Source organism: Myxocyprinus asiaticus, chromosome 22 (assembly GCF_019703515.2).
Source record: "Myxocyprinus asiaticus isolate MX2 ecotype Aquarium Trade chromosome 22, UBuf_Myxa_2, whole genome shotgun sequence".
NCBI lineage: Eukaryota > Metazoa > Chordata > Actinopteri > Cypriniformes > Catostomidae > Myxocyprinus > Myxocyprinus asiaticus.
This window is the reverse complement of record NC_059365.1, coordinates 42,838,503-42,852,162: the sequence shown is the minus strand read 5'-3', so window position 1 is coordinate 42,852,162 and position 13,660 is coordinate 42,838,503. Positions and strand designations below refer to the sequence as shown.

General features: G+C 40.3%; 1 protein-coding gene across 1 annotated transcript in view; it reads right to left on the bottom strand.

Annotated features, from left to right (window-relative positions):
* Positions 1 to 2,142: 2,142 nt before the first annotated feature.
* Positions 2,143 to 13,660, bottom strand: part of LOC127413303 (FERM and PDZ domain-containing protein 4-like) — a 45,545-nt gene continuing 34,027 nt past the window's right edge. Inside the window, exons 14-15 of the mRNA XM_051650312.1 lie at positions 11,627 to 12,649; positions 2,143 to 9,166 (exon numbers count right to left, since the gene is read on the bottom strand). Of these exons, the coding sequence (XP_051506272.1) occupies positions 6,798 to 9,166; positions 11,627 to 12,649 (3,392 nt within the window). The 3' untranslated portion in view covers positions 2,143 to 6,797. The remainder of the gene's footprint in view (positions 9,167 to 11,626; positions 12,650 to 13,660) is intronic.

Genomic DNA, 13,660 nt, shown 5'->3' with positions numbered 1-13,660 from the left:
AACTGGGTCACAGCATCTCTGAAAGAGCAAGGCTTGTGGGGTGCTCCCTGTCAGAAGTGTTGAGTACCTACTGACAGTGGGCCAAGGAGGGACAAACCACAAACCACAAACCAGCGACAGGGTGTTGGGCACCCGAGGCTCATCGATTTGTGAGGGCAACGAAGGCTATCCCATCTGGTCCAAACAGACAGAAGGTCTATTGTGGCACAAGTCACAGAAAATTGTAACGATAAATTATGGGAGGAATGTGTCACTACACACAGAGCATCGCACCCTGCTGCGTATGGGGCTGCATAGCCGCAGACCGGTCAGAATGCCCATGATGACCCCTGTCCACTGTCTAAAGTGCCTACAATGGGCGTGCAAGCGTCGGAACTGGACCTCGGAGCAGTGGAATAAGGTCGCCTGGTCCGATGAGGCCCATTTTCTTTTAAATCGTGTGTGCCGTTTACCTAGGTAGGTGATGACACCAGGATGCACTGTGGGAAGATGACAAGCCGGTGGAGGGAGTGTGATACTCTGGGCAGTGTTCTGCTGGGAAACCCTGTTTCTGGCCATTCACCTAAACATTGTTGCAGACCAGGTACACCCCTTCATGGCAATGGTATTCCCTGATGGCAGTTGCCTCTTTCAGCAGGATAATGCGCTCTGCCACACTGCACACATTGTTCGTGAATGGTTTGAGGAAAATGACAAAGAGTTCAAGGTGTTGCCCTGGCCTTCTAATTCCCCAGATCTCAATCTGATTGAGTATCAGTGGGATCTGCTTGACCAACTAGTCCGATCCATGGCGGCTCCACCTCGCAACTTACAGGACTTGAAGGATCTGCTGCTAATGTCTTGGTGCCAGATACCACAGGACATCTTCAGGGGTCTTGTAGAGTCCATGCCTCAGCGGGTTGGAGCTGTTTTGGCGGCACACAGAGGACCAACAGCATATTAGGCAGGTGGTCATAATCTTTTGGCTCGTCTGTGTATGTTTTGCCGTAAAAATTCAGGAAAATATGTTCATTTCGGCCATAACACGGGACATCTCAGCTAATATAGGACATTTGGCAACCGTAATAGGAAAGGACCATTCTTGACACTAAAAGTCTAGTTTACATCTCATTGTTTTTTTTTTATTTTTATAATAAAAGCATCAATTTTCTTTGGTCAAAGTATAACATCTTTTCAGCCAAAAGTGAACCAATTCACTTGTACAGAACATAAATGTAATAGTTATATTCTTAATTCTTCTCTGTGTGCACTAAATTACCAGGTGTTAAATCAATAATTTAGCAGAGAAAAGCCCATATAAAAAGTATTTGGCTTTACCACAGATTAAATCTTGGTCACTGCCTCTGTTCAAAAGCCACAGATTAGAGCGAGTGTGTGTGTGCCAGTTAACAGCTCCACCACAATCCCATCATTCCCTCAGATTGAACTGTAGAAGACTTTAACTGAGTTTAATCCAAGGCCTAATCTGTAATCTCCAGCAAATTTCAAAGGCAAATGCAGGTCGAATGACTATTTAGTGTTTAGTAGGTGTTGTTTAAAGGGAAATTATAAAAGCATGGTGAATTGTGAGATAATAATTTGAAAACACTACGAGATTAAAGCAGTATATAGATCCCAAAAACAAATATCTAGAATCTGCGAGGGTCAATCATACGAAACATTTCAAGAACATGTCCAAGTAATAATTTCACCCCAAAATCAAAAGAAAAAAAAATGTCAAAGTATATTTTGTTAGAAGAAAATGAAACTTAATTTCTTGCATTTTTTTTTTTACATTATTTCCATGATAATTACACATTTCCTTCCTAAATTCTCATTACAGTAATGCAAAATAAATACAACTTATTACTGTGAAAGACAATTTTTTTTAAAGTATTTATATATTTAAAAAAGAATAATAATTAAACTGCAGTTTTCATGCAATAGATTAAAAAGTAGTGTATTACAATAATGAGAATCTAAAAAGAATCATAGAGAATAATGGGAAATAACTCATTATGGTTATGATAATTTTGGGGGAAAATGTTTTCCTTTTGATTTTGGGGTGAAATGTGACCTGGGCGTGTTTTTCTGTGGCATTCATCCTTCAAAGCTTTTGAATGCAGATATGAAGAGGCTATATAATGCATCAGTTCCACAGCATTTGTCATTCAAAATCAAACTTTTATTATCATGAACACAGTAGAGGGAATGCAACACATTCTTGATTGTCCCTTCTCATTTTATCCTTAAGAGTTGTTTGCCTTCGTATTCACATACAGCCACAGGTAAGCTTTTATTGTGCCGTCTGTGCACCTTCAATGGCAAATGTCTGCATACATTGTCTTAATACACATGGTCCATACAAGCAGTATGTTTTTTGCTTCATATTTGCTCCAGTTGCCATGGCACTTCATTTGATCTCATTCTTTGAACTTTCATTTTACAGGATGTTTTCATAAAGAAATATGTTTGTTCTCTGATAGTTTGATATGAAAATTGTTCCTGCGAAGAGTCTGTTGTAATACTTTCTGGTGTGCTACTAAATAACTGAATAACAGATTACATCCACAAGTTCCCGGGCTGTTTATATGTAAATGTGTAATGGAGAGCCTGCGAGTCGGTCTCCATCACAGGATTTTAATGTGTCTAAAGGACTTGTTTCTTGTTTTACTCACAATTTACAATATTTATTGGGGTTTTATTGCGCAAATGTTTTATCCATGCTATTGTATATGTTTTAATTCTCATTTTGTTCTTATGTATTTATTCAATTATATTGTATTTAAGAATGGGTTGAGGGTTAATTTTATTTAAGATAATGGTATGTTGCAATTAGTTGTGGTGGGAAAATCATGTATTTACGCCAGCCGCCATTAGAGGGGGGAAGACAAGATGGACGGCAAGCATTTGAAGCACATGGGACAAGGTTGCTAGCACTGCTCGAGTGCAACAAAACTCTGGCCTCTAATGTTTAGAGAGGGGAATGGGTTCTGGCTTTTAGTACCTAAAACAGGTCTAGTTCTTAGACGTTTTTTTTTATTTTTTTTAAATGTAACCTTGGTTTTATGTTTGCTTTTAAACACTTATTTATTTGCACATTTTGTACCTCCTCCAAAATAAAATCATCTTTGGAATGCCATTCCTGCTTCCTGGTGTGATCTCTCCTTGTGACTGCCTTGGTCCCTATCACAAAATGTATCCTTATTTCTTTTCTCTTGATTTAAACTAGCCATCTGACTGACTTGATAAACACAATCTGGCAGTGTGTGTTTGTGGGGGGATATGGGTGGTATTGCTGCCATACGGAAGTAATTCTTTAATTTCAAGTAACTCAGAATCGAACAGGATGATGTCATCATCTATTGACCTCAAATTGGTCATGTGATCTGGGCGATTTATTTAATTACATGTTCTGGGCAAAATCTGTCTTTTGACTGTTATACCAGAAAATACAAAACACTGGTCTCAGATCAGGAGCAGAGGGCATCTTATTTCAAACTGATTCTTGCTAAATCTGATTTAAAACATGAAACACTAGAGTTTGAGTATTCCAAATGAGAGTGTAGATCTTTGATAATCTCCCCAATCCATAAAAATACATTTTTGTATGACAGCCAAATCCTAAAATAGCATTCTTAGGCCAGAAGCATGCCCTATGCAAGTATGCTTGACCAATGCATTGCAAGCATGCAGTTCTGTTGTACTGTAAATACTATGTGCATTCTTGCGTTGGCATGATGGTAACTTCATACTCATGGGGGCGATAGAGTTACCTTCAAATTCAGGTTGCTACAGATACACTATATTGCCAAAAGTATTCGCTCACCCATCCAAATAATTGAATTCAGGTGTTCCAATCACTTCCATGGCCACAGGTGTATAAAATGAAGCACCTAGGCATGCAGACTGCTTCTACAAACATTTGTGAAAGAATGGGCCGCTCTCAGGAGCTCAGTGAATTCCAGCGTGGTACTGTGATAGGATGCCACCTGTGCAACAAGTCCAGTCATGAAATTTCCTCGCTACTAAATATTCCACAGTCAACTGTCAGTGGTATTATAACAAAGTGGAAGCGATTGGGAATGACAGCAACTCAGCCACGAAGTGGTAGGCCACGTAAAATGACAGAGCGGGGTCAGCGGATGCTGAGGCGCATAGTGCGCAGAGGTCGCCAACTTTCTGCAGAGTCAATCGCTACAGACCTCCAAAGTTCACGTGACCTTCAGATTAGCTCAAGAACAGTGCGTAGAGAGCTTCATGGAATGGGTTTCCATGGCCGAGCAGCTACATCCAAGCCATGCATCACCAAGTGCAATGCAAAGCGTCGGATGCAGTGGTGTAAAGCACGCTGCCACTGGACTCTAGAGCAGTGGAGACATGTTCTCTGGAGTGACGAATCACGCTTCTCCATCTGGCAATCTGATGGACGAGTCTGGGTTTGGCGGTTGCCAGGAGAACGGTACTTGTCTGACTGCATTGTGCCAACTGTGAAGTTTGGTGGAGGGGGGATTATGGTGTGGGGTTGTTTTTCAGGAGCTGGGCTTGGCCCCTTAGTTCCAGTGAAAGGAACTCTGAATGCTTCAGCATACCAAGAGATTTTGGACAATTCCATGCTCCCAACTTTGTGGGAACAGTTTGGGGATGGCCCCTTCCTGTTCCAACATGACTGCGCACCAGTGCACAAAGCAAGGTCCATAAAGACATGGATGAGCGAGTTTGGTGTGGAAGAACTTGACTGGCCTGCACAGAGTCCTGACCTCAACCCGATAGAGCACCTTTGGGATGAATTAGAGCGAAGACTGCGAGCCAGGCCTTCTCGTCCAACATCAGTGTCTGACCTCACAAATGTGCTTCTGGAAGAATGGTCAAAAATTCCCATAAACACACTCCTAAACCTTGTGGAAAGCCTTCCCAGAAGAGTTGAAGCTGTTATAGCTGCAAAGGGTGGGCCGACATCATATTAAACCCTATGGATTAAGAATGGGATGTCACTTAAGTTCATATGCGTCTAAAGGCAGATGAGCGAATACTTTTGGCAATATAGTGTATAAACATGTGGATGGTTTAACTTGCTCAACAAAATTTGCTTCAAACTGTTTCTCTACTATGACAGAAGTGTACCTGATAGAGAAAATGGACAGTAGAAGACAGTTTTTAATAATCCCCTCTACAATGTCCCTTGTAGCACCGTGCACTTGCGCTGGAATTGCATCGACACATTTCAGAATGCACATGACTCGTGTAGAGTATATTCCGGGCCTTACTCAAATATGATTTACACTAATGACTAGAGCATTCAGAGTATTAGAAAATTGGTGCTGTACACCATTTACAGAAGTTAAAGGAAAACCTTTTCAACCAAACCATTTTTCTCTGAAATACAGTAGGCAAATTACAATAAAATATATGCTGCCTTTGCATAATTATACAATTTAACAAAAAGTCCTCCAAGATAAATGATAAGGTGCAGGCTTGTCAGGGAAATCGTCTATCCTCAACAACAAAAAATTGGTCATATGTATAAAATGTAAGAAAGTATATGTGGAAAATTTCCAATACAAACTGTGACACTTGCATAGTCAAACATGAAAGACAAGTGAGAAATTGTGTGGTTTGGCAATCACTGGGGTAAGTTACAGGGTCCTACAGTTACATGGTGACAAAGTTGTTGAGTAAACACACCTTAAATGTGCTATTACCTCTTTGGACCACACCGATCTCTGTGGTTAACAGTCAGCCAATATAAAAACTTTCATCAAATGCCAAACTTGACAGTGACGTACAGGTAAAAAAAAAAAAAAAAGATAATTTAAACGTCCACACTTCTATTGCCATCTCTCATTCTACAGACATATTGCAGACAAAATTATATACAAGTCCTTTGCATACTCTGGTGAAAAGTTACTGCATTAGTATTTGGGTTATTTAGTTTACTCAAGTCGTTCCAAGCATCTATTTGGTTGTACACATTGTTATGGGTTAGGGCGCCTACACACTAGAATTTACGCTGTGCCATGCTGAGCAGTGCTGCCAACCCATAGATTTCAGTGGGGATGGTGCAGCACAAAGACATAACAGAGAAGCAAAGCTATGAAAGTGACACTCAGTCATGCAACCAAAAGTTCCTAAAATTGTAACTTTTTCTGATACAAGAACAATTGCTTCGCCATTGAACATTAAGAATTTCAGAGGCAGGTCCAGTTGTACTTTCGGAAATCTATTTCGCTGTCTAATTGACGTCAAACTGAACCAGGTCTTTTAACAGCCTCAAAATTAATCTTATCTTGTGTGTAAGCACCCTTACAAAAGTGTCTGTAAGATTTATCCATTCAATCTGTAAAGAGCAACTAAACTAAATGTGAAAATGAGAGAAGGAACATAACACTGTTTAACTCGGGTCTCATGGTTATTAGAGCAAGAGTTAGGGATTCGCATACACAAAATTAAAACACAAAACAAAATGCAGGTAGGTTAGAAACCACGGTGCATATACTGTAAGTAAGAAATAAATACATACATACTACAGACTGTACATACATTGGGAATTAAAGAACAGTTAGACAATAGCTATGTTTGAATGCATAATTCCAGTACGTTTATAGGGGGACTTGGCAAGACAAACAGACCAACACATAGCAATTCTCTCTAGTTATTTTGTTAACAGTGTTTATACTCACGGCACTTAATATTATTCTTGTGTGCCAGCACACAATCAGTTTTTAGATGCCCGAAAAGCATTGCCAGTTTTGAAATACAAGTCAGTGCTCCCACTCTATGGTCCAGTTTCCATTTGAGAGCGAGCTGGAAGGTAAAGTTTAAAAGTTCAGAGCTACATTTCCATTGTCTATGTCTGGCGTCCGTGTTCTAAACAGTTGAGTGAGGGAGAAGACTGTAGAAATAAGAACCGTACACTTCTTGGCCAACAGCCTGACACCCTCGCCCTCTCTCGCCGTTTCTACAGCAGCCACAAACTCCTTATACAGGTCCACAATCTCCTCAAGCTTCCCCAGGGCCTCATCTGCATCAATATCACCATGACAACCTCCACAGTCCGAACAGGGAACTCGCATGCAAGTGGAAGCTAGCTGCACCAGTGCTCCAAAGCTGTTACAGAGTGACAAAAGAGCATCGTCAGGCGCCCAGCCTACCCGTGTAGCCCTCTGACATCCTGACGCCAGCCTCCGGGCCTCGGCTTGAACCAGGCATCGCTCCATCTCTGAAAGTGAGTACCCATCCACACCATTGCCATTTTCACACTGCCCCTTGTGACTTGGAGGGTATATAATGGAGGGTCCTTTCTTCAACAACAAAAGAAGTTCATTAATGTCTTGCTGCAAAGAGACATAGCCATCTTTGAGCCCTGCACCCTTTTGACCGGTAACATAACGGCGGCCCTGCAGGGTGCAGAGTGGATTATCTATGGGGCCGTTGTCCAGAGGTAGAGATTCAAGAGTCCTGGGTGGGATCAGGAGTGGACTGAGTTCTGAGGACGTGGACAGGGGACGAGGTGAATCTCTAAGTAGGGACAGGACATTTGAAGAGGGAGCAGACATAGTAGAATGGGAGGGAACCGGGTTGGGTTGAGGTGGTTTACTGATCTGGTTTCGACGGGAGAACTCGTATACAGTGAGATCATCATCAAAGCCACAATTATCCTCTGTATCGCCACTGAAACAGTTGGCATAGACTGTATGGCAACCACATGCATCACGATGAGAAGGACTTGTAGAGGATAGAGAGGCTGTATTCTCAGGTCTAATTTCTATAGGGTTGCCTTTCTGAGACTGAGGTTGTTCGGACTTGCAGGTTCCAAAATGCCTGTGCGACTCAGTGGCTTCTGTAGACAATATCTGCCGCGGGTCAGAATGGCTTGATGATGATGCTGGTTTCCCATTGGTGTCTCTCACAGGAATTGGGGTCGCTTCCTCTGGTCCATCTTTGAGCTTCACAATGACAACTTCAGCATCTTTCTCTTTCCAGTCATTAAAAGATGGCACTGAAGTGGCCTTGGGGGATAATTCCTTGGATTCATGATTCCCATCTGTTCCATTGGTCACTTTGTTGTCTGTTGATGACATAGTGTTGCTGAGTGCTACTGTCCCCAAGATCTCTTGAGAACGGGTGAGATACCAGGGCATATCCTGAATTTTCCCACGCAAGGCTGTGGCAGACAGACGTCCAGATGAGCCTTTTCTGTTCAGATCTTCAGGAAGAGTGCTTATGGATTGAACAGATGGAGAAGGTAAGGACGAAGGGGTAGGCATGTTTGATGCACTCGATACTTTGACTGTTGAGCTTTCAGCCTTTAGTTCAGTCCTTAGGTTTTCATGACTAAGAGAGACACCCTTACTCAGTGTTGTGTGTGGGGTTGTACCATTTCTCTGAGACCAGGGGTGTAGGGAAAGACCATTAGGAGGACATTTTTTCTTGACCTCAGGTTTTTGTACCAGGGCATCAACTGTAATTGAGGATGGTTGTAAAATAATGGATGAAGGCTTGGGAGGTATTGGAGGCTTTGTTTGTAGCTGGGGTGGTTTATTTTCTGGTTTTCTACTTTCAAGAGAGTGTAGAGAACCACTGTTGTCTGATTTTATTTTCCAAGGTTCAATCATTCCTTTGGCATTCATTGTCTCTTTCGGAGTTAGCTTAACGTCTTGAGTATCAAGTCCTTCTGGATGCACATGATTTGGGGGAGTCTTTTTTTCCAGACAGACTGGGGCATGGTCAGATACTTCATTTTTCGATCTGGGTAAATTTTGAGTCTCTGGGTCTACTACGGTCTGTGGTGGAAGTGTAGTTTGCCATACTGCTGTAATTAGTGATGAAGACAGTGGTGGTCCAGGCCCAGTGACTGGTTTAAACTCCATAGTGTCTGGCTCCATCTCCAGAAGCTTGGAGTGCTGGGCTTTCTGAACCGAGGTGTGGTTAGCAGTGAAAGGCTTAGGCTCCCCAGGTGTAGGTTTGAGAGGTAAAATAAGTGGAGGCTGATAAATCTCCAATTCAGTGTTTTTAGACCCTAAATGGGTGATAAGGTTAGCAAGAGAAGGTTTCTCTTTGTGGTTCTCTGTATTAAGTGAGATGCTGCCCACTCTCTTTTCCTCCTTTCTGCTGTCTTTGGATTCATGATCCTTTGTATTTTCCACACTAAGAGCAGGTTGGATGTTCTTTGAATCAGAACCATTTTCTGCAAGTGGATGAGAAACATATATGTGTGTGACTTGTATAGATGATGAAAACACATCAATAAATCCTAGATATTAAATAAATAAAAAATGTTATGGGTTTAATACAAGTTCAGCTCTATTAACATTGTGACATAATGTTGATTACAACAAAAACTTATTTTGTCCATGTTTTTAAATTTGTTAAATAAAAAAATACTAATAGTAAAAGAAACGCAGTTACAGTGGTTACGCTCACACAGTCAGTGTTTGGGATTCACAACCGCATTTACAGGTGTGAGTCTTGAAATGTCCTGTTCATATAACAGCTTATAGTAGTGGCTTGAATACTGTCTGTATGAACAAACAACAGAAGTTGAACAACAGAAGTCAAGCCCGTATTCTAACAGCTGTACTAGTGCCAATGACTAAAATAAATATCAAAGAAAGCGACGTCCATAACATCGGCATGTCTTATCACAATTGATACAGCATTATTAAAGCTACACTATGTAAGAATTTTTTGTTAGAAATGAACAAAATTTAATTAATGAGCAAGTACACTAACAATCCATCTTCCAAACCATGTTTTTTCCTTAACCCGATTCATTATGGTAAGCCTATAATCATTATTTATATTTTAATGCTATAAAGAGTTGAAGTTATTGTGGACAGAGCATTATTTCATTAGATAGCGTTAGCCACTCTAATGGGGCATTTTTTTATGGATTGTGGCACTGCAGTACTTTCAATTTCATTTTTGAGGAAGGAAGGACAATGGAAAAAATTAAACGTTTATGCTGGTAACAATGCTGATCTCTAAACTAGTTACTACCTTGGTCTATTTGCCTGATGGCTAAGTTATAACAGTTTCCACAGTTTGATTTTATCTGATATGACTAGCAATCGTAATGTCTAATGTCAGCATTGCCTAACTTTTGTAACGCCATTTATTTTAAAGCAACTGTTTTCAAAAAGTCAAAACAACAGCGGAAGATATGCTACTTACCTGCTCATAAGACATAAGGCAGTTTTATGCTTCAACCGCTACAGGGGCAAAAGTTACATAGTGTAGCTTTAAATAAATGAGCCCAAACGAGGCGCAAGAAAACCATTTAAACCTAGTGCATCAGTTTTTACTTCACTCTCTCTCACACACACACACACACACACTCTCGCTGTGTGCGTGTTCCCTGTTTATTGCCTGGTATTAAAGTGGACAGGTGCCATTGCTATACTGTACCTGGTAATATGTGTCTCTTTTGACCAGTTGTGTTCAGATTTCAAGGAGAGGGTCTCTGATTTAATGACTGCATACATCAATCATTACATTAGTGTGTTACTGCATGATAACACAGCGCAGAAAAAAAAAAGTGCAAACCCCCCCCTTAAACTTCCATTTAATCTAAGCACAAACATTACGGTCAGAGCAGAATTCTCAATTATTTTAGTGGAGTCTGAACTTCAGATGTGTGTGCTTCCATTCTATTACTTTATGTTGATATCAGGCACACTGAAAAAGTTCTGTGAAATGTTCGACTGGACGGTAATGAAAATTCATTTACTCACCCTCATGCCATCAGTGTGTATGACTTACTTTCTTCTGGTTAACACAAATTAAGATTTTTAGAGGAATTTCTCAGCTCTATTGGTCCATACAATTCTAGTGAATGGGTACAAATATTTTGAAGCTCCAAATGCACATAAAGGTAGCAAAAAAGTAATCCATACGACTCCAGTGGTTCTAGTAAATCTATATCTTGAGAAGCGATATGATAGGTGTGGGTGAGAAAGAGATCAAAATATTTAGTCCTTTTTTACTATCAATCTCCACTTTCACTTTCATATTATTCTTTTGTTTTTGGCGATCCGCATTTTTAGTGCATGCCGCCACCTACTGGGCAGGGAGGAGAATTTATGGTAAAAGACTTAAATATTGATTTATTTCTTTCCCAACCCTATTCTATCGAAGATATAGACTGTGAACCACTGGAGTATTATGGTTTACTTTTATGCTGCCTTTATAAGCTTTCTTGACCTTCAACATTTTGGTACCCATTCACCTGCATTGTGAGGACCTACAGAGCTAAACATATTCTTCTAAAAATCTTCATTTAGACCTACTATGAGATGAAAACTTGTGTGACGGATAAAAATAGACCATGACGGAAATTTTACAACTTAGTCTGTCAGAGTGACCGAAAAGATTTTTTTCTAGCCCAAACTCTGAGTCCCACCACTACTGATTTAAAAAAAAAAAATACAAGCTTTGTATTTTTGCTGTTAAACCCTCAAAGTCCATGGGCCTGATTACTTCCATTGTAAGTGCATGACTGTAAGCACTATTTTTAGATTCAAAATGATTTTCTGTAGTAATCATTATGTCACATATGATGTCAATAAAGCATAATTTGTACTGAACCCGGAACATCCCTTTTAGCAATACAAAAATGTTTAGTGGTATTAATACAATGTTCACTGACCTGTGGGACGTTGCTCTGTAATGGGAGGGGTAAATCGATCTTGAGCATCAAAAAATTCTTCCTCGGATTCTGTGCCACTGTCTCTTGTGTCTTTTGCTTTTTGAAGGACATTTGAGGGCAACGTTTTCCTCAGCCCAGCCTGTGCTGTTATCTTTGAAGAAGGTCCCTGTCGTTTAACTTCATTTGCATTTGTCTGGTTGTGTGGAAAGATGTTTCCCTCTTGTCGACATGCTGGATGGTTGTGAATCCTTGCGAAGAGTGCTTGAAAATTCACACCTGCTAGTTTTGCATTGATGCTGTGGGTGCTACAAGAGGCTAACACAGCCTCAAATTCTGCTGACATGCTGGAAATGCGACCATAGTTCCCATTTTCAACTTCTTCATTGTCCTCCTCCTTATCACTCAATGCGTCATCGCTGGCCGCAGGTGGACTTAACAAGCTGTCGGACAACTGGGAGGGGTCAGTGTAGAGTAGATCTAAGTGATTATCATTGGACAGGTCGGAAAGTCGTACAGATTTGTTTAAACTGCCCTTTTGATCCAAACGCTCAGGCACCTCCTGCAGGTATGGATGATGGACATCCAGCCTCGTGGTCCCAGAACTGGACTTCCCTTCCTGAGGGTCATCCTTTTTGCCAAGCCCACCAATGGCCGCTTTGATACTTTCCTCCAGTGCATTCAACGAGTTACTAGACAAGCTAGAGAAGCTGCTGTTGACTCGAGGGTCGGTGTACCAACCCGTCTCCAAAAAGGCGTCCATTGTTGTTGTATAATCCTCATCCCCGACAGACTCGCTCTTGCCCGCCTTGCTTCCTTCGTCCTCTAAATAGGGATGCGTTACAATCACTCTCACCCTCTCTGTTTCAGCTTCAGTTTTCCCCTCTGTTTCCTCTCCTTCTTCCGTGCCATCATTGGTTTGATTAGACATAGTGTCCTCTGACAGCTGAGTGTCCAGCAGACCCTCCATGGCGTAGTCATCCTCTGAACTGTCTTCTGAATCGCTGCCACATCGAGAAATGTACCCTGGAAATACCAAACAAACATTTAGTTTTGTAAAATAAAATGTACAAGTAAACTATAGAATGTAAAAAGAGTGCATTATCTTCAAAACTTTATGAATTTAAAAATACAACTGTAATAAAAACTTTATATGGCACCTTTTAGCAATTTAGCATGAAGTGCTTCACAAAATATAAAATCAAAACACACTCAGCAAAAAGCAAAGGTAAAATAAAAAATGTACATTGTAAAAGCAAGTTTATACAAATGAGTTTTTAAACGAGACTTAAAAAACAGACAGATTCAGCAGATCTAATATCCCAGGGCAGGCTGTTCCATAATCGTGGGGCCTTCACTACAAACTCTCTATCACCTTTTGTTTTGTATCTGGATCTTGGAACAGCCAACAGTTCATGACAATATGATCTAAGAGGTCTAACTGTTTTGTAAGGTCTTAAAAGTTTTGCTAAATAATCTGGCGCTAAACCATATAATGCTTTATATGTAATTAATAAAATCTTAAAATCAACCCTAAAATGAATTGGTAACCAATGCAAAGAGACTAAAACTGGAGTAATATGATTAAAAGACATAGTTTGTGTCAAAAGTCTAGCTGCAGCATTTTGCACCGATTGTAGTCATGCTAAAGTGCATTGATTTAAAGTTGAAAACAGCACATTACTATAATCTAGGCGAGAAGAAATAAAAGTATGAATAAGCTTCTCTGTATTCCTAAAATTCAAAACCTTTCACACCTCGGAAAATGTCCTTACCTGAATAAAATTTTCACCACCTGCTGAATATTCAGGACCACCTGATTAAGAGCTGACTCAATCTGACTTTTTTTTTTTAAACCATGACCGATTATGTTTTATCAGTATTTAACTGTAGAAAATTACACGCCATCCAATTTTTTATATCTGCTATACACACTTGAAGAACATTTAAACTAAACAGATCAATGGGATTCAATGACAAATATAACTGTATGTCATCTGCATAGCAATTAAAATTTATGTTGTATTTTTGAATCAC